At 54.5% G+C, this 21,804-nt stretch overlaps 1 protein-coding gene across 1 annotated transcript in view; it reads right to left on the reverse strand.

Moving 5' to 3' along the window:
• Positions 1-21,804, reverse strand: part of LOC122371662 (calcium/calmodulin-dependent protein kinase type II alpha chain-like) — a gene marked incomplete at its 3' end in the record, with an annotated part of 66,990 nt that overhangs the window by 14,220 nt on the left and 30,966 nt on the right. The window contains exons 5-6 of the mRNA XM_043348124.1: positions 12,597-12,651; positions 10,742-10,880 (exon numbers count right to left, since the gene is read on the reverse strand). Coding sequence (XP_043204059.1) covers positions 10,742-10,880; positions 12,597-12,651 — 194 coding nt within the window. The remainder of the gene's footprint in view (positions 1-10,741; positions 10,881-12,596; positions 12,652-21,804) is intronic.

Raw genomic sequence — 21,804 nt, forward strand, 5'->3', positions numbered from 1 at the left:
AAAAAAACGGAATTTGAATTGTAAGTGGGGTGGTGGGGAGCTTATCGTGTGCCAATTTCATGGCCCTAGAATCTAGATCAATATATTCAAGATCAAATGAGGTTAAACGTGATCAAATTCGCTATAGTGATTATTTTGCGTTTATACGCCGGATAGCTCTAAGAGACACTGGCCGATTTTCCTATTTTTTCCTTTATACGACATTGTAGTGTTATGAGAATCTCTAGTTAATCTTACCATAAATTTGGCAGTTAGTGGCTTGCTTAGAGTAAGATGTCGCCGGCAGAGGCGGGGATCGGCCGACGCGGGAAACGTCATAGTCACATAAAGTGTTTGCACCCTAATCATTTAATTTTACCACTTGATTTTCGTATTTATTTGAACAGTAGATTGCCTGTACATTTTTAAGCCTTCACACAAAATTTGGCACGAATCGATCATAAATCAGCGGTAAGAAGCGCGGTGCAAATGTGGGCGGCAGCCCAGCTGGGCGGCCCGTCTGCTGGGCGGCTGCCGCCGGTGCCGCCCGAGCAGGTTCCCGGCCGCCCGTGGAATCGCGACGATAATTAATTTGCTATCGAACCATTATTAACGTAGACTTAAATGTAAAACCATAACATGGCGCGATCGGTATAATTTACTTTCTATCATTAAATGTAGCATTTTTTCGTCGGTTTTCGCGCGCGTTTCTCGCAATGGCGGAGAAAGACAAGCCGGTGGACCTGGGAGCCCTCACCCAACTCCTCGCCCAGCAACTGGAGCTGGCTCAAGAAGCTCAGCGGCAAAGCCAGCAGCGGGAGGAGCGTATGGTGGCCGCGATGGAACGGATATGGGCCGGGCCGGCGGCAGGGGCCGGCGCTGCAGCCGCGGCGGCTACTGCAGCGGCCACCCCAGCCGATACGAACGCAGCCGTCAATCTACCGCCCAGACTGCCGGCATCAGCGACTCCCGCTCCACAGCTGTCGTCATCGGCGTCACTGAAGGAGTTTGAATCCTGGCGACAGAAATTTCACGGCTACAGTCTGCTGACTGGCGTCAACAGGCTAGCCCAGCCCGAGCAGAAGGCAGCCCTACTCGCTCTGCTTGATGACGATTGGACCAGGGTGGTCAGGTACGGCCTGCCCATCCCCGAAGACGCTGATATGAACACCACGATCACGGCGATGCAGACGCATCTGCGCCGCCAGCGTAACGTCATCATTGATCGGAGAGATTTTTACATGCGAGTACAGGAAGCGGGCGAAACAGTGGACGATTTTCTCTGTGGCTTGAAAGAGATTGCATCGTTCTGTGATTTCTGTCACCACTGCCAGGACAACAGGTTCAGAGATCGAGTCGTTGTCGGCACGCGAGACGAAGAAGCACGCCGCAGAATGTTGGAAGAGCCGGATCTCACGCTTCAGAAGGCAGTGGATATCGCCCGAGCGTCAGAGAATGCCGCCTCCAACAGCTCAGCCATTCGTGAGCCAGCTGGCTCGACCCTGGCGAAGGTCTCTCAGTACCAGCGCAGCCGCGGTCGCCCGAGAGACCGGTCGGCTGAGAAGACGTGCCCCCGCTGCGGTGGTGAAGCTCACCGTAGCGCCGGCGACTGCAGGGCCGTCAAGAGGACCTGCCGAGCTTGTGGCAAGGTAGGCCACTTCGCGTCTGTCTGCCGCGGTCGCAGCGCCAGTCGCTCGCGCGCTCCGGTGGCGAGCACGGACCGGACCCAGCGGAGGTCCGATGGAGGCAGACGTGTGTCGCTCGTCACAATGAAGACGCGAGCGGCGTCTGCACCTGCCAGACAGACAGTGGACCAGCAGCACCGAGACTGCATGATCCAAGGCCTGCATACGACGCGTGCTCCGCAGATCCAGATTCTGCTGCATCGGAGTGACGGTCGCAGGCAACAAACGACATGGACGCCAGATACAGGCGCTGAGGTGTCTGTTATCTCCCAGGAGGCAGCGAAGCAGATGGGCATCAACGTCAAGAAGCTGACGCCGCCCTCTGGAAGCCTGTTCGCAGCAGACGGACGAGAACTGCCCTGCCTGGGAGCGTGCCAAGTCGCACTGCAGCTGGGAAGCATCAAGAGGACGATAGCCGTCTCTGTGGTGAAGAAGCTGCACAGCTCGCTGCTGTCGTGGCACGATGCTGTTCGACTGGGAATACTGCACAGGGAGTTCCCACAGCAGATCCGTTCTGCCAGCTCAGACGAGGAGGAGACCTCCAGACCAGCTCCAGCAGTCTGCTCCCTGAAGACCATGCCAGGGAAGAGCAAGATACCCCGCAGAGTGGTCAAACGAGGCTCTGCTCCTGCACTTGAAGACGCCGGGAAGGCGCAGAAGGTGCACCCGCTGAAGCCGACGTGGGATGCAAGCAAAGGTGTGCCATCGGCTGAAGAACGACGGAAGCACTTCTCAGCGATGAAGGAAGCCTTCCCACGAGTGTTTGACGTCACCTCGAAGCTGCGCAAGATGTCCGGAGGCTCAATGGCCATCGAGTTGACTGAAGACGCCACACCAGTTGCCGTCTCCACAGCTCGCAGTGTACCGTTCTGCTGGCGTGACGACATTCGGCGCCAGCTGGATGAGCTGCTGGAGAGTGACGTGATCGAGCCGGTGGAGCATCCGACCGAGTGGTGCCACCCCATCGTGCCGGTGGCGAAGCGGTCGCCGGACGGCACGGTCTCTGGCTGCCGTCTGACGGTCGACCTCACCAAGCTGAACCGATTCGTCAAGAGGCCAGCGTACCCAGTCAGGTCGCCGCACGACGCTGTGGCCTCGATCGGCAGCGGTGCAAACTTCTACACGAAGCTGGATAGCAAGTCTGGCTACCACCAGATCCCCATCCGCGAGGAGGACCAGGACAAACGTGCCGTCATGGGTCTGATCTCGTCAGGAGACGAGTACAACCGAAGAGGCGACGCTGCTCTCGGTGACATCCCTCAGACATGCAAAGTCATAGACGATATTCTGGCGTACGACTCGAGCTACTCAGCTCACCTGGAGCACGTGTGGAACATCCTGCAGAGGTGTGACGACCACGGGATAACCCTGAACCCAGACAAGTGTTCCTTCGCTGGGAATGAGGTGGAGTTCTGCGGATTCAAGATTGACCAGACAGGCTACACCGCAGACAACAAGAAGGTGCGAGCCATCGCGGAGTTTCCGCAGCCGGCGTGCCTCACGGACCTCAGATCGTTTCTCGGTCTCGTGAACCAGCTGGGTGACTTCTCACCAGACGTCTCGGCCGCCGCCGAGCCTCTGAGACACCTCCTGCGACCGAAGAACCAGTGGGTGTGGACGCCGCTGCACTCAAAAGCCTTCAGTGACGTGAAGAAGGCGCTGGTCTCGCCACCAGTCCTCAACTTCTTTGACCCGCGGCGCCGGACAGTCCTGGAGACCGACGCCGCTCGCCTGCGAGGGCTGGGTTTCTGTCTGCGGCAACAGGATGCAGATGGACGATGGAAACTGATCCAGTGTGGGTCTCGTTTCCTGACCGATGTGGAGTCCCGCTACGCCGTCTGCGAGATTGAGATGCTGGCAGTTGCATGGGCTTGTCGGAAGTGCAGCATGTACCTCTCGGGCATGCAGCAGTTCGAGGTGGTCACAGACCACCGACCGCTCGTTCCAGTGCTGAACTCCAAGAGCCTCATCGACATCGACAACCCGCGACTGCAGCGACTACGGCAACGTCTCACCCCGTTCAACTTCGTCGCTGTCTGGCGGCAAGGGAAACTGCACGCGATCCCGGATGCGCTCTCCCGGGCACCGGTGGATACTCCGACTCCAGACGACGAAGAGGCGGAGAAAGAGGAAGCCCACCAGATCGCAAGCCTGATCGCCAGGATCACCACGGTTGATCCGACCGAGGAAAACTCACTGTTCCCGGACGCTACTCTGCAGAGAGTCCGGGCGGCGTCTGAGCGTGATGCAGAGCTCAGCGCCCTCCGAGACGTGGTCTTGGCTGGCTTTCCAGACCACAAGTCGCAGCTGGAGCCGACGCTGCGGCCCTACTGGACAGCTAGAGACCGTCTCGCCGTGGACGGCAGCCTGTTGGTATGCGGGCAGCGACTCCTGATTCCTCAGAGTCTGCGTCGGGAGACGCTCGAGCGGCTTCACGCCAGCCATCAAGGTGTGGAGCGCACCAAGCGTCGGGCTAGACAAGTTGTCTACTGGCCCGGGCTTGACCAGGACATCGCTAACCTCGTCGCAGCGTGCAAGTCCTGCCAGATGTATCTTCCGAGCCAGCAAAAGGAGCCGCTAGTCTCCGAGGCGGTACCGACTCGAGTCTTTGAGGCCGTCTCAGCGGACTATTTTTCGTGGGCTGGTCGCACGTATCTTGTATACGTAGACCGCCTCTCTGGATGGCCGTTCGTTTTCCACTGCTCTGGAGAGACGTCGGCGAAGGACCTGGTGTCCAGCCTGAGGGTCGCCTTCGCGGCCACTGGGGCACCCAAGACTCTGCGAACGGACGGAGGGCCGCAGTTCGCAGCCCGTCACACCCGCGACTTTCTGCGACGGTGGGGAGTGACCCACGAGATATCCACTCCGCATTTTCCTCAGTCGAACGGACATGCGGAATCTGCAGTGAAGGCAGTGAAGAGGCTCGTGCAGAAGGTCAGCGACCGAGGCAACCTGGACAATGACGAGTTCGCGCGCGGCCTCTTGGAGCTGCGGAACGCGCCTCGGGCCGATGGCCGCTCGCCGGCCCAGATTCTGTACGGTCACCCGCTGCGCTCTACCGTGCCAGCTCACCACCGAGCGTTTGCCGAGGTGTGGCAGCGCGCGGCGGAGGAGTGTGATGAGAGAGCAGCCGCTCTGAAGTCCCAGACCGCAGAGCGCTACGACGCGAGCGCCCGCTCGCTGAGACCTCTGCGCATCGGTCAACAGGTTCTCCTGCAAGATCCGAAGACTGGTTTGTGGGACCGGACAGGCGTCGTCGTTGGCATCGGCAGCCGCCGAGACTACCTCGCTCGCCTGCCAAGCGGCCGCACCTACTGGCGGAATCGACGATACCTCCGCCCGCTGCGGCCGATGGTGACCACGTCACCCGAGGGCAGCCGAGACGCCATCACCGAAGACGGCGACAGCGCCCGAACCAGGACCGCCGACAGCGGGACCCCAGCCGCTGACAAAGTCCCCCGCAGCCGCCCTGGCGCAGCGACCCCCGCGCCTGACGCCTCTGTGAGGCGCAGCAAACGACTTCGTCGACAGCCTAAGAGGCTGACTGTGACTTGGTCGGACCCAGTGTACGAGTTCGTGTAGCCATCGTGCGCTGACGCGCGTTGGTGCGTTTGTGTTTGTCGGAGGCACCGTTTTTGTTCTTGAGACGTGTTGTCTCCCCCACGTCTGGGGGGAGGTGTTGTGATGCGTGCTACTGAGCCGGCACGAACTATGCCGGCGCAGTCAGCTGTTGCCAGCCGCCGCGGCGCCGGCCGGCGCCTGATGGTAGGCTGTGCCGCCCGGCAGCTTCCGGCGTCCTTGAGTAAAGAGTATTGTTGTGCAGTCGTCAGCCGGACTCAATACAGTTCACATCGAGACTACAGTGGTGACAGCGGTGAGTTGAATCCAGTGTTGCCTTTGAACGTTCCATTGGCTGTGTAGCTACTGACCCAAACCAAGGGTAAAGTAGCTGATTGTGACTGACTGCTCGGTCGACGCTAACGATCGGTCCCGATACTGCTCACCCTGCTGGACTTCTGGCCCTGCTGCCGCTGCCTTGTCGGCTGCTGCTGCCGCTGCCCTCTCGGCTGCTGCTGCCGCTGCCGTGTCGGCTGCTGCTGCTGCCGCTGCCCTGTCGGCTGCTGCTGCCGCTGCCCTGTCGGCTGCTGCTGCCGCTGCCCTGTCGGCTGCTGCTGCCGCTGCCCTGTCGGCTGCTGCTGCCGCTGCCCTGTCGGCTGCTGCTGCCGCTGCCCTGTCGGCTGCTGCTGCCGCTGCCCTGTCGGCTGCTGCTGCCGCTGCCCTGTCGGCTGCTGCTGCCGCTGCCCTGTCGGCTGCTGCTGCCGCTGCCCTGTCGGCTGCTGCTGCCGCTGCCCTGTCGGCTGCTGCTGCCGCCGCCCGGTTGGCTGCTGCCGCTGGTGCGCTGAACCTGCCCTCTCAACCAGACTTCACTCACTTCTAATGAGCTAAGTACTGTTCTGTGGTGTCGTGTATTGTTTGGCTTTGTGTGTGTGTGTTTTTTTTTTCTTTTCGTAGTGCATTAGAGTCAGAACAATGCCTGACGACGTGAAACCGGCTACGTCTGCTCGTGGGGCCACCGGGTTTTCAATGAAAGCGCCAGATTTCTCTGGGGAGGGCTCCTTTTCCCGTTTTTCGGCTGACTTGGAGACATTCTTCACCTTGCATGCTTTCGATGATGCCCTCAAACTGAGGTTTCTTCCCCTGTGTTTAACGGGGGTGGCCCGGGATGCCTTTGAGGCACTTCCGGCTGACAGTCGGGACACCTACGCTCAGGCAATGCGGGGCCTTTCGGAGAGTTTCAGAAGGCCCTGCGCGTTGGATGCTCATGCTAAGTTGCGCTGCTTACAGTTCGATACTTCTACGTCACTGGATGCATTCGTCATCCAATTTAAGCGTTTGATAAGCGAGGCATTTCCCGGACCCCTCAGTGATCAGGTACTGTTCCATACCTTCCTTCCAACACTTCCTGCAAAGTTCCAAGAACATATCATCGCCCAGGGGATCGGGACCTTTGAGGAAACTGTACAGCGGGTGAGAAACCTCATCCAGAGTGAGAGATTTCAGCAGCCTGTTCGTCAGGTCTCCGCCGCACCGAGGCAAGGTCAGGAGGACGGTAAGTCGAGGCCAGACATGCTCGAACAGATCATGGCACGTATCGAGGCTATCGAGCAGCGCATGACTGAGGAGCGCAGGTGGAGGAGTCGGGGTGGAGCTGGTGCGGGGGGCGGTGCGGTCGGCCGCCGAGGTAACCCTGCATCGGAGCCTCGGTCCTGCTCCTGCTGGATGAAGGACATGGGCCAATCTCTGGCCGAGACCCTGCAACAAGCTTCAGTTTGACAGCTTTTGTCATCAACGAGTAGCGGATAGCGGCTCAACGCATCTGCAGCAGAGTTGTCAGCTCCTGGACGGTAAAGGATCTGGAACTGAAAATTTCCCAGGATCTCAATCCAGCGGGCCAGCATGCCAGACGGGTTCTTGAAGTTGAGGAGCCACTGCAAGCTGCTATGGTCCGTACGGAGGAAGAACGATTTCCCTTTCAAATAGTGACTGAACTCCTGTACAAACGTTACGCACGCTAGGAGCTCCTTCTTAGTCGTCGAATAGTTCTTTTGCGCCCGTGACAGTCGGTGACTACCATAAGCAATCACCCGTTGCTCACCGTCCTGCTCCTGCAAAAGAACAGCACCCATGCCCTCATTGCTGGCGTCACAGTCTAATAAAAACGCGCCCGCTCCCTCACCAAACCTAGGAAAACCAACAATGGGAGCATCACAGAGGGCCTTCTTAAGTGTTCGAAAAGCATCATCAGCGCCTTCAGACCACACGAATGGCACCTCTTTTCTTGTGAGTTCGAACAAAGGGGAGGCGATACAAGCAAAATTTTGCACATATTTCCGGAAATATGAGCAAAGTCCAAGGAAGCTCGAGAGCTCTTTCCTTGTCCGGGGGATGGGCCAGTTCCTCACCTTCGCCACCTTCTCCGGATCAGTGGACATGCCTCTCCTGGAAATAACGTGGCCAAGAAAAGTGACTTGGGGTTTGAAGAATTCACACTTGGCCAAATTCAACGTCAGCCCCGCCTGCCGAAGTCTGAAAAGTACATCATCCAGGGCTGCCAGGACATCATCATACGAATCCCCATGCACAATAATATCATCGAAGTAATGCACACAGCAACTCCGAGGAACATCCTTCAGCACAATATCCAACAACTTGCAGCAGGTGAAGGGCGCGGAATTGAGGCCAAAACACATGCGACGGTATCTGAAATTTCCCAAAGGAGTAGTGATAGTGGCCTTATCTCTATCCTGCGGATCGATGGAGATCTGATGGTAAGCGGCATTCATGTCGAGGACACAAAACAGAGATGATCCTGACAAGGCGTCAAGTGTGTCGTCAATCCGGGGGATGGGGTAAGCAGGCAGCCGGGGGAAGGGGACTCCGTGGACCCGGGGAAACCCACGCCCCCCGGGACCCGGGGACTCCGTGGGAAGGGGCCCGGCACCTCACCCACCTGTGGCTTCCGGCGATCCCGTGGGGCGGGACTCCACGTACTGCTCGCCCGTTACCTCCTCGGTGGACAGTCGCACGGGGTGTGCCACGTCTGGGGATCCCTGTTCACCTGTGACTGTTACCCTGGATCCCGGTCACTCTGATGGACGGGGCCCGTCACATCACTCACCTGCTGCTGCGCCTGGGCATCCATGTTTACCTGGTCCCGCGTGGTCGGAGCCTGGGTTGGTGGTGCATGCAGGGGGTGCGCCCGCGCCGGCGCCGCCACGGGGGTTGGGTGATGGATCCTCACCTGCTGCCTCCAATTCCAACGCCCGTCCCGCTTCCTGGTGCGAATCTGCTCCTGAGCCGGCTGCGTCTGCCCTGGCCGGCCCTTCGGTCCCGGACCTGGATTCGGTGCCTGAGTCTGTGGTGTCCGGATGTAATGCCCCAGCAGTTGAGTCATGTCCAGTGGTTCTCCGGAGATCCACGAGACAGTCAAAACCTCCTGATCGATTTGTATTGAGATTCTTTTCAGAATCGTTTTAATGTCACTGTAAATTGAGCTTCCATTGCCTGTTTGCGTGTGTGTTCATGATTGTGGGTCTGATGTCTCTTTGTGCATGTTCAGTGAAGTTGTCTGTTCGACACTTGTAGTAATATACCATTCTGGTCCCCAGGGATCTGGCGCTACGTCTTCTAAAGGGGGAAGGAGTGTGGGCGGCAGCCCAGCTGGGCGGCCCGTCTGCTGGGCGGCTGCCGCCGGTGCCGCCCGAGCAGGTTCCCGGCCGCCCGGGCCGCCCTGGTGACGCTGCGTGGTCGGCCAATGGCTGTGTGTGTGGTGGTGGCGTGACCCGGTCGAGGTCGAGCCGACGGCCAATCGGTGGTCGCCACGTGCCGGTGGCGTGACCCGTCGGGATCGTGTGCGGTGCGATCGGGGAGGCGCGCCAGTCGTGGAGGTGCGGGCTTGCCGGCCGGCCCGGATCCACGTGTGAACTGTGAATGGTGACTGGCCGAATACAGGATAAATGGACTCTGTTGGTGTTCTCCAGCAGAGACTACACAAAGATGGAACCGTCCCGCGCCGGCACAGTCTACCATTCAGGCGGCAACGGCCGGCGCCGGCCGCCGAGCCGCTCCGGCAGGAATGTTTGACTTTACACCGCTATTACTAGAAAAGTTGTGGACTGATTTACCTATTTCTTGCACGGGAGGATTTGCAATTCGATTCTGGACAGATACTGAAAGTTTGACGTTAATATGATAATTATTGAGTGAGTTATTGGCGATAAACAGGTGGAGCTAGCGAAATCGGCCCCTTCCATCGCCCGTGCTACGTTGCACTACTTGTTGCTATATCATCCAAAGTTATCGTTGGCCCACTCTAGTTTTCTCAGCACGTGTGCCTTACGTGTAGTGGAAGACAATATCTTAATTTGAGCAAAATCGAAGGATACCCATTTTTCACAAATTACATTTTAAGAAATTAACTCAAAATAAAATAAATTCAAAATCACCAAGAAATATGAAAATTGTCAAATTTTACTAGCATAACTCCTTATGTACACGTTTTAGTTTGTTTGAAATTAATAGCTTCAAAAATGTTGAAGCTATAGATCTTTCAAGATTGCAATACACGTCCAATTCTGCTCAAAAAGCAGAAGTTTAGCGACTTGTATCTCTGTAGCCGGAGGGCATATGACAAAATCCTTTCAACCTCAGAGGTTTCACCCAATAGCCAATAAGTATACCAAGTTTGAACAAAATCGCAGAGGTGGCCGATTTTGGCTGTCCCGGTTGACATGGAATGCCCCGTACATAACAAACGAAACAAAACAAAGCGCTACAAAAATCAGCATCAAAGTGGTTAAAAATTACGTGGGTATGTAATAAAAACGTAAAAAAATATAAACAGTATTGAATCACTAAGGGGGAGGGACCCAAAGGACCGATATATAGCGCTGGTGGTCCGGGTATGAGCGTGGTGTAGCGCAGACGACCCAGGAAAGCTCGTGACTCAGAGCAAGCGTGTTCGATGTTCAGTGGCGTGTGCATTTCCAGGCTATGGCGGCACTAAATCCGAAGTTCGCGTGGATAACGGCACCGACGCGACGGATAAACGTCCACGAAGACCAGGAAGGAAGTAATATTTGTACAGCGGACAAGTCGATGTGAGGTGCACGTGTCCTGGGAAAATCGATGTGGGGAACCATCGGGGAACCAAATCGATGCGACCCTAAAGCGACAAGGGGAGGGGGAGCGGGAGGAGCAAGGGCATATGTAGGGAGGGGCATGCCAGAAACATGCAGGATTGGCGTTAGGGCAAACGTTAAGACCAAATGAGTAATTAATACTGGTTTAGGATGGTTGGATGTTTAATCAATATCCAATTTTATATAGGGAAATGAATCTTAGCTTGTCACACACTTTGAAATGAGGTGCCAACGCCGTTTATGTGATAAGCCCGCTGAAAGTCTAATCATCAGTCCCTCCCTACATTAACGTCCTGGTGCACGGTATTGTTGATGTGATTAGCAGTAAGCACTAAGTACAGTCTATGTAATGTCTAATCACAGAATGTCGCCTACCTTGAGATCCCGGTGCACGATGCTGTTGAGGTGGCAATGGTTGACCGACTCGAGAATCTGCTGGATACAGTGAGACGCGTCCGCTTCACTGTAAAACTCCCGGGCGACGATATCTTCAAACAGTTCCCCGCCAGTCACGCTGCGAAACACGGGACAGAGGTCATCAATGTTTTTTTTTAGGTCATCGGGGGCTTCCCATTAATAGCCTAAGACGGTCTTCGTCTATCAATGATGGCTGATGATCCGAGGGAGGAGCATCAAGTCATCAGCACACGCGCAACAGAGTCATTCGGGGTCCCCTTCCACCACCGATGGCTTTTCGTGAGAAAGAGGAAAACGCCACAGGCATTCCTTCCCAGTAAGTAAGTGATTTAGGGGAAGAATGGGAACAGTTATTGTATAAGACGTCGTTGAAATGGGCGGTTTGATTTAATTTTGATCATATGACTGCTGAAAGGATTCGTCTGCGGACATGTTATGACAGGTAGGGATTATAGAACGGGAACGATCATCTCACACCCTGACATAGAATGAACTCCAGAGTCTTGAGTCGACAAAAAATGCTACATTTTTAGTCACGTTCGCGTAGTGAGCACGAGTGCAAAATGCCACGACCACCACAGGAGACTAGAAAAGAGCTCTCATTTCACGAAAATTGCAGTCTCGTCTCTGTCTGAGGGTGATGAACGCCTTTGGAGACATGGGACGAGTTAACGTCAGCGTGCGCACTTTGTCACTGACCCGCGAAGGTCAACGGTCACTGAGAGGACTGGTCTTTCAGCATTGAAAGGTCAGTGACTAGAGTCCAGTCACTGCATAGGGCCAATACACATTACACGGAAAAATAGGGGAAATAGGGTCACCGAGTATGTTCATTAGGTCACCCCGGAGTGTCGAGTGAACTAACAGCAAACAGGCAAACGGGTCAAGGCCGATTCGCAGTTCGCACTATATGTGCTAAAATTACCAGGGAAGTCAAAATATGTCTGTATGAAAGCATTCATATCTTCCGTCTTACACCCTATCACCGTGTAAGAAGATGAGTATAGCAACAACTCCAGCAAACAGCACAGTGCAGGTTTGTGTCAAGATTATCTCGCATACTTGTCTGATACCTATGCAATGCATTATAAAATAGAACGAACGCAACGTTCAAAGGAGGTCTTATCAGCGTACCTATACCATGCCATGCCCTCCGGGCCTTCCACTAAGTAGCAGAAAAGTAATTTCGTCTTATTCAGGATGCATTAGCCACTTCTTTAGGTCTCCTCAAGCTTCTATTGACACTAAATCCCATTATCGTAATGTAAAGGCTCACGCAGAATGAGACTCCCAGAAAAGAAAAATTCGTCGCCTCGTCGTGTGCTCCTTTGAACCTACTTGAAAGAGGCAATTTCTCAGCAGTGCGTTGGGCGTATAACACAGTCGCCAGTAGCGAAATCGAATTACCGTTTCAGACCCCAGAGGGTATAAAGTGGTCGGAAAGAAAACTATAGCAAAAATGGTGTTACTAGGTAGTTATTGTTGTTTGCGACTGAATATGGTGACACGTAGTAATTTATTTTAGTTTAATCTTACTGTCTTTCAACCTGACTTTGTGTTTGACAAGTGTCGCCCTCAAACAAAGTCTGGTTATACCTACTTGAGATATAGGATATCAATGCAAGTGCAATGTCGTGCATCAACCGTGACTGTAACTGAATGCATGTAATGTACGATTAAAAATATGAGGTAAATGTATATAGCGGCTATTTAGTCAACATGCTTCACGGATCTTCAAATGAACACCAGAGACATACAAATCAGAGGATCACGGCACAAGGCAAGCAACTTTGCCCGATGACGAGATACTTACAGATCAAAGACCAGGTAATGAAAGCTCTCTTCTTGGATACTGTCGTGAAGTCGTACTGAAACACAGAAAAAAATATCAGTCAGGCGACCCCACGGATAGAAAAAGGCACGGAGAAACAATGCAGACATAGGCAACGTCTCTAAACAATAAGAGCTTCTAATCCATGATCAGATAAAAATGGACTTCCATCTTATTTTCTCGCCTCGTGCTTAACCGTTATCATTTTTTCAGCTATTTTGTCGATTGGGCAGATAAAAACAATTATCCGAAGAAATTAAAGGACAAAACCCGTACATTCTTTTTAAGTTGCAATAACTCTACCATTTCAAAGGTTGATGACATGAAAAATCCTATGGTCATCTTGTACATTGCAGCTGTCAAGATGTTGCCTATATGACAGCTCGCTATAGAAGGTGGCCCCAAATAAAATATGTCAGTCCAATGCCACCAGTCCCTTATTCGACTCCCCCCCCCCCCACCCCCACCCCCTCCCACACACACACAGATAGCATAACACAACACGCAGTCACCTGACACATTCTCCGTTTCTAGATTCTCTACTCGCACTGCCAATTTAGTTTTCCGCTATTCGCCAACTGATTCACAAACATCTGTCTGGAGTTCTCAAATAAGATTTTCTCAGATTGGCGGCTGAAGAGAATGTGCGGACGGGCGGACGGAAGGGAGGTGTGTGTGGGGGAGGGGGAGGATGGAAGGGGAGGCTCGGAGTTAATCAAAGTTTGTGCAGTCACTGATTGTGTGTAGAGTTCGTTCTGTCAACAGGGCGAATTAACTTTGGGAAATATAGACGTGAGAAAGGTGGCAGGTTCCAGTTTGCTTTGGTAAACTTAGCACGCAATAGGATGCCTGGCACCGCTGGCGCATCCATTGCAGTGAAAGAAAAAAGATGAAGCTCCACAGTTACTATACCATCAAAGGATTTAACAGACGACTAATATATAAATCAGTACAACGGTGTACCCGTATGTGCGTTTATGTTACACCGCGTCGCTGCGGTGTCCGAGTCGAGTCGGGGCTGACCTGACCTCGCCCCTGCGGGCGCCCTGCCTTCCGCCGGAGCCTGACCTCGCCCCTGCGGAGGTTACCGCCGCGGGGCACCGGCTGACCGCTGACTGCGGCGGCCGGCGGGAGGGCGGGCATTCGGGGACGGAGCCGGAGCGTGACGGTCGTGCGGTTTTTCGTGTCCGAGTGCTCACAAGCGGTGAAAATACAGTGTGCCTATTTCAAGAACTTTATGTTGACTCTGGCGGCGCTCCGCTAACAACGGCTTTGTAACATTACGCAGAAAAGTGTAGCAAAACTTTCAATCATTTTCACTGAAACAACATCTTATCTGTCAAGCAGCAGTGTGTGTATGATAAAAAGGTCTGTTTTTAGTAAGTGTTCATCATGCTTTCAAGTTTGAGGCTCACTCTGAAAAATTGTTTTTAATTACGCCCGTAACAACTCCGCCAGTCATCCTAATACTGAGGGATCATACGCGACACTCGAGGCACCTCATTACACCAAAAGCTTGGCGTACACAGTGCTGAAAGCAGCGGCAGACTATCAACACAGCCCCACTCACTCCAGCAATCGATTTACTAATTAAACGACCACCTGGACAAGTAAACAAGCAATAAATCAAAGGGAATGACCCACAGACCGACATAAAAACATCCAGACATCAACAGCTCTGACCGCGCCATCCAACAGCACTCTGGCAGGCGAGCCTGGACCCACAAAAATAACACATTCCATGATGAGGGAACATATCAACCGCCGGGTTAAGACATCAACAGAATGGACTGATCCTATTTTTAGTGCATATTTTTGACCAGCAGTGAGCTTGACTGAGCCAAGAGCTAGCTAGCGCAGTCCGTTCAGCTCACGCCCAGTTCCCACTTCGTCGTCCTGACTTCAACGGTGAGGGAACTCAAAGGACCGTGGGGCCGGGCGTAGGGGAGAGTGTTGACCGTAGAGAAGGGGGGGGGGGGGGCGGTGTGCGGCCAAACTACCTCGATATATAGCTCATACGGGCGGACATTAGAGCCGCCTATCACGGCCCGGGCGCCGTTTGGCGTGTAATGATTTCCGTTATAGGCTGGCTGACTCGTGCCAAGCGAGCTGAGCGTCCTCCGCTGCTGGTAAATGTGCCCGACTGAGGCTAGGTCGGTGTGAAGCAGCAACAAGCGGCAAATCAGGCAGTGTACAAGTCAAACTCACAGCATCGTACCACGGATAATAAAAGTGATTCCGAAATTTTATAAGTGCATCTTCAACGTCCCTAGCAATCCATGATGTAACATTTACCACGCAAGGGGTGCTTAGAAACGTCCCGTTTGAGATTGTGCACGGGGACTCAGTCCATCGACCGGCTTTCAAATGCGTTTATCAACGATAATTCTGAGGACAGTACCAAAATGGAGCATGGTTATCAGAAACAAGCACTGATCGAAAGGAATTAATCGAATGAAATTAATAATAGCGTGACACGACAAGGCACTGTGACACACATAAAGGCATCCACCAAAAAGATATGGTGTCACTCACAAAGATATCGACCAAAAAAGGTCCAGTCCGGTATTCCCAAGCAAGCAACACACGTCTGCAGCCAGGCGGCTCTTACAGCACAAAAGTCATGTGGAAACAGGCCGTATAAATCTGAAACGACATTTTCGCCAGCCCGTAACAGCACTGTCGCAGACGGTCGGACTAAATCATTTCGGGTGTCAGTGACAGCCGTTTCCTTATCACACCGCTGGGAGCCACAGTGTCGCCTCCAGGCGAATGTGTCATGAAAATGGTGAAAACTGTTCGACTATTTTACAGGAGCGAAAATGTATGGGTTCTTTAGTTAGATTGATAGCGTGCTACAACACGATACAAGTTAAGAACAAATACAAGTTGTCGCCGACAAACTGTCGTTCGGAGTTCTTTTCTGGTTGGATGTGGACTGTATTTTATTCGGTGAGTTTGTGCGACATTCGTAGCCCGCCCGCCTGCTATGTGAGCTCCTGGGTTTTTGATATTCGGCGATTTACAGTTGTAGATAGACGTGAAGATTTCCCGTAGAGGATTTATTGAAGTATACGCGAAGCAAGAAGCGGAAGCAGTTGTGAAGAAAACCGGTAGATGAAACACGCAGACACGGAGCACAATTCACTTTCGCTGTACAATCTGAAGCACTGACACTGCCCCGCCGGGCGCGGCTGCGCGCAGGAGAGTCGGTCTGCGCGCGTGCTTCTGTACTCTGTCCCCGCTCAGCCGGGCGAGGCGTCGAGCGGGGCAGATCAGTCCGTGCGCACAGCGCGACGGTCGAAGTGAGACTCTGCCGGGGTCGTACGTGACTCACATTTTATACGCAATGCTTAAGACGTGTGCAAAACGAGTGCGAACTTGCACTGCAGCGGAGAGGTGGCTGAAGGCGCCAGCTTGGCGGCCTACGTGCCTTAAAACGACATGTCTTTAATTTATATCTCGGTCTCGGTGGCGGCCGCGGCGCTGCTGCGGCTCGGCAGCGTCGGCGGCACGCGTACCGACCACCGGCCGCGTCTGCTCGCGGCCCCGCCCTGCACAATGCTTCATAACTCATCCTGAGTCTGGACAGGGTGACGGCGGTGCGGCGGCGGGACGGCTGCAACGAGCGGCGGCGGCGCCGCGGTGGCACGGCGGCCGGCCGGCTATCACGGCGGCACAGCGGTGGCGCGGGTTGGTCCGAACACTTTCGTCGGTGACATCACTCCACCCCCGTGTTTGACCACAGGGAGAACACAAAATGACACGATCACCGACAAAGATGTACAAACAAGTACGATTTACACGCCTAAATCGAATAAACTACAAAGCACAAACAGCCACATGCGCGAGTTATGAAATTCAGGTTCAGAAGACAAACGCGAAGCACAGACGGCTATATGCGTGAGTTACGAAGCTCAAATTCACAAAGCAAAACAAGAATGAAGAGTGAGTGTGTCGGTAAGCACGCGCACGCAAAATACTCTTCCTTACTTTAACTGGTTCGGGGGCGTAGGCTCGACAGTCCACAGTAAGCCAGTATCAGTTCTTGCTTGCGTTCGGTCGGCTAATGAGATGGCCGAGGAGGCGACGGGGCAAGTTCCAGAAGCGCCACCTTCGTGGCAGGACGGGTATACGTACCACCTGCTGCCGTCTTGAGCTGTACGGCGCGGACTCGGCCGTCAGGCCCCGGGAACACTTGCAGCACGCGCGCCAGCGGCCAGTGACCTCGGGGCGTGTCAGATTCTGCTAGCAGCACCACGTCGCCGACTGCTAGGTTCCGTTGATCAGCTTGCCATTTTCTCCTGTGGATCAGGGTATGGAGGTACTCCCTTTTCCATCTTCGCCAGAGATGGTCCGTCAGTGCTTGAACGTACCTCCATCTTTTTTTGGAGTGCAGATCCTGGCTGCTGAAGACTCCAGGGGGAAGACAACGGCTTCCCCTCCCCAGGAGATAATGGTTCGGTGTGAGAGCTGTCAGGTCTCTCACATCGTCTGTGACGTGTGTCAGCGGTCTACTGTTGATCATGCTCTCTATTTCGCAGAAGACAGTTGACAGCACCTCGTCAGTTGTCACCTCGCTGCCGAGCACGACCGATAGCGCTCTCTTGACTGCGCCGATCATTCTTTCCCATATGCCGCCCATGTGGCTCGCGGCTGGTGGGTTGAAACACCATTCGATCTGCTGCTGGCTCAGCTCGTCAGAGATCTTTTGCTGGTTCCACTGTGTAAGTGCCTCTCGGAGTTCACGTTCCCCGCTTTTCAGGTTTGTTCCGTTGTCGGAGAAAACCTTCTTTGGACGACCTCGGCGTGCCACGAACCGTCGAAAGGCCATCAGGAAGCTGTCAGTATCCAGGCTGTTGGACACTTCCAGATGAATGGCTCGCGTGGCGAGACACGTCACCAGCAGACCGTACCTTTTTTCCGTCTTGCGGAACCGCCTGACTGTGAGCGGCCCGAAATAGTCGATCCCCACGAAGCTGAGCGGATGGGAGGTGTTAAACCGGTCAGCGGGAAGATCGGCCATTCTTGGAGGCTGAGGTCTCGCCCTTCTCTTGCGACAGATGGCGCAGTCGATGAGGACTCGTTTTACCTGCGAACGACCCCTCGGAATCCAGAATTTCTGGCGAACTTCGTTCAGGGTGTGTTCTGCGCCGGCGTGCATGAGCTGACGGTGCGTTTCGTAGATGACCATCCTCGCCACATCAGAACCTGCTGGGAGTAGAATGGGATGGCGAGCGTCTTCGTCCAGTGGGGCATTCTCTAGTCGCCCCCCGACTCGTAAGATGCCATCAGCGTCCAGAATTGGTGACAGATCGGCGATGCCGCTCTTCTTGTTGAGCTGCTGACCCGCCTGTAACTGCTGCAGCTCGGTCCTGTAGGCCTCCGCCTGCACCATCTGGAGAATGGTCTTCTCCGCGTCATGGAGCTCTGACACGGTCAGTGGGCCTAGGTTTCGCTGTCGCTTCTGCTCGCCTTTCAGCTTCGAGTTGCGGAGGAAGCGCAGGATCCTGGCCACCGTGCGCTTGTATTTTGTCCAAGACGAGAATTTGCTCGGTGTCGGCAGTGCTGTCTTTGGATCCCTCACCGTGACTGTGGCGAAGGCTCCAACTTTCACTTCTACGTCTTCTTCAGCCAGCTTCTGAACGTGAAGCTGCTCTGGCCACCCTTCTTCGTCGCCTCGGAGGAAATCTGGGCCGGATAGCCAGAGAGGGTTGTCGGCGAGCTCCTTCACTGTCTCACCCCTGGAGCACAGATCGGCTGGGTTGAGTCGTCCTGGGCAGTGACGCCACTGACCTTTGTCTGACAGGTCGTGGATTTCTGCCACTCTGTTTGAGACGAATGTATGGAATCGTCTGCTCTCGTTGCTGATGTACCGCAGGACGACCCGGCTGTCGCTCCAGTAGGTGACCTTCTTGACTTGATCTGGTATCTCCTTTTGGAGCGCGTCCACCAAGCGCACTGCGAGCACTGCTGCCTGCAGCTCCAGTCTGACGATCGACAGTCTCTTCAGCGGTGCAACTCGTGTCTTGCTCATGATGAACGAGCAGTGATGCGTGCTGTCTGGTGAGGTCGTACGGAGATAAGCGACTGCTCCGAACGCTCCCTCTGATGCGTCGCAGAAGACATGAAGCTGACGTGCTATTGTGTCACTTGATGTTGGACGGAGGCAGCGTGGGACACTGATGTTTCTCAGTGCTGGCAGTTCTTGGAGCCATTCATCCCATTCTTTCTGCTCCTCACGATCCAACTCGTCGTCCCAGTCCAGTTGCTTGGTCCAGAGCTGCTGCATGAACATTTTGGCTCTGATGACGAAGGGCGCGGCGATCCCCAGAGGATCGAAGATCGACGCAGTCCTTTGGAGGACTCCCCGCTTTGTCATCGGGACGCTTGAGTCTCGGAATCTGAAGCTCAGACTGTCCTTTTCAGCATCCCAGACCACTCCCAAGGCACCTTGTGTGGGCAGCTCCGCTTCTGTGAGGTCTAGTTCCGGCTGGGCGCGCTTCTCTCGGGGAATGCTCTCCAGGACGCGCCGCGAGTTGCTTACCCACTTGGATAGATGGAAGCCGCCTCGGGAGAGTATCTCTGTCACCTGCTTCGTCGTCTTCAATGCATCATCTTCATGTTCTTCTGATCGTAAGAAGTCGTCCATGTAGAAACTGTTCTTCACAGTTTCCACGGCCTTCTTTGGCAGCCCGCAGTCTTCTCCATGGTCCGCGACTGTTCTTTGGAGGACGTAGTTGGCAGACGCTGGAGACGATTTGGCGCCGAAGATGGTCACCTGCATCTCGTAGATGTCTGGTTCTCTAGTTTGATCCAGGTCGCGCCACAGGAAGCTGAGCGCAGGTCGGTCCTTCTCGATGACACGGACCTGGTGGTACATTTCTTGGATGTCTGCCACCATGCCGACTTTTTCTTCTCGGAAACGGAGCAGGACGCCGGTGAGGTTCTTCAGCAGGTCTGGTCCGGTCAGGAGCTTGTCATTCAGCGATGTTCCGTACGATCTGGCTGCCGCATCGAAGACTATCCTGAAGCGGCCTGGCTTATTGGGATTAGTCACGGCATGGTGTGGTAGGAACCAGCGTCTGGGTAGCCGGAGCTGTGCCTCCTCCCTGGACAGCTTTCTGGCGTGGCCCTTTTTTACATATGCATCGATCGTGGCCTGGTAAGCTGCTGCTTTCTCTTGATCGTTTACCAGACGCTTCTCGGTGCCGTGTAGTCTCTTTGTAGCCATCACCTTGCTGTCTGCAAACGGCGTGTCGTCGTCAGTCTTCCAGAGGAGGCCAGTCTCGTAGCGGTTGCCGGTTAACTTGGTGGTTGTTGACTCTAGAAGCTCTTGCGCTCGACGGTCTTCTTTCGACTGTGACACTGACCTTTCATACTTGGCTCTGAAGGATTCAGTTGTCCACCAGTCCTTCAGCATGTTGTCCAGTTCCTCGTCAGCAGCGGAGCCTTTCTGGATGAACATCGCTCTTCTAGTTCGTCCATGTATTCCAGGGTGCAGGTCGGATACAGCGCCAGTCAGGGTCCAACCAAAAGCAGTACGTACAGCTATCGGTTGGCCTGGTTGACCCACCCGGACCTCTTGCTGGATGACTGCCTCGCTGACGTTAGCTCCGAGCAACAGTTCCACCTGTCCATGGGAGCACTGAGGAATGTCCAAGTCCTTGATGTGACGCCACTTCTCCCGCTGCTTCTTGCAGACGTTCGGCATGGAGATGTCGAGAGATGGAACAGACCACGCCTCAGGCACGATGATTCTTCGAGTTTCCCCAGGGGCCACAGAGCTCAGCTCTAGCTTCACTCTAGTTGATGCTTGAGGTTTTCCAGTTCCTTCAACTGTCTGAAGACACAGCTGTTCGTCTTGTCCTGTGATTCCCAGTTGGTTCAGCACAGCTTCACTGCAGAAGGAAGATTCTGACCCTGAATCGAGAAGAGCATAGGTGTCACGGTGAGTTCCTGCCTTCTTTCCATGAATTCGAACTGGAACGATTTGTAGAAGAGTTCCGCCTGTCTTTCCGATGGAGGTAGATGCAGCCACTACATGTACCTCTTCTCCTTCTGCCGTTGGACTTCTTTCATTGGCAGGCTGACTGGCTGCGGCTCCCGTGCGGTCGGTGGGAGGAGCGGTTCGTTTGGTGCTGCCATGTATCAGCTGATTATGGCGTCTCTGGCACCCATTTACACCACAGAGCTTGGTGTTGTGACATTCTCTGGCAAGATGTCCCCTTTGCAGACACCAGAGGCACAGTCCCTTGTCGAATATTAGGTCGATTCTTCTTTCGACGTCCAGATTTTTGAACTCACGACACTGGTGCAGTCTGTGCTCACCACCGCACTTCGGACACGACGCATTCCCACCTGGTTTCTGTGCCGTTGATGGAGAGGCTGGTGACGAAGTTGCGGTAGCATGCGCTGCTCGCTTAGTCGTCTGGTCTCTGGTTCTCCCTCGCCTGTCACTCGGCGTTTCAGCGGTTTGGCAGAGCGATGCAATTTGGACCTGCTTCAGCAGCCAAACGTCCAGGTCGATGAGTGATGGGTGTCTTGGGTGGAGTTCGAGCACATGTTTACCCCATTCACGCCGTAGATATTCTGGAAGTTTGACCACCGTTCTTCGGAGATTCTCTGTGCTGTACAGGTCCGCCTCATATCCTTGGGCCTGCATGAGCGTGACCGCGCAGTGCAGGGCGGAATGGAAGTACTCCAACGATCGAACACTGTTCTGAGGAGGTTCAGCCGAGAACACTTTCTCGAGATGTACCTTAATCACATCCGTGCTTCGGCCGAAACGATCTTGTAGAGTTTTGAGGGCTTGTTGGTAGAGGTTGCCGTCAAATAACATACCAGCGATGGCTTCTTGCGCTTGTCCCATCACTGACGCCTGCAGATGAGCCATTCTTTCGGCGTCGCTGAGCGATGGCTGGTCGTGCACGAGCGCTCGGAACAGTCCGATCCAGCGCGGCCACTCAGACGGCTTGCCTGAGAAGGTCGGCAGCTGGAGACGGGGGATGCTCTTAGTGAACGCGGATGTCGTAGGAGCCGGACGTGGTGCAGCTGTCGGTCGCAGCTGATCTATCCATGATGTCTGGCTTGTGGACATACCGGGACTGGGTGCCATTCGTGGAGGTTCTAGTTGCGGAGGTTCTTCTCTGATTTCGGTTAGAGGTTCTAGAGGTTCTCTGGGCGTAAT

This window comes from Amphibalanus amphitrite, unplaced genomic scaffold, assembly GCF_019059575.1.
Source record: "Amphibalanus amphitrite isolate SeventyFive unplaced genomic scaffold, NRLGWU_Aamphi_draft 001268F_arrow, whole genome shotgun sequence".
In the NCBI taxonomy this organism is placed as follows: Eukaryota; Metazoa; Arthropoda; class Thecostraca; order Balanomorpha; family Balanidae; genus Amphibalanus; species Amphibalanus amphitrite.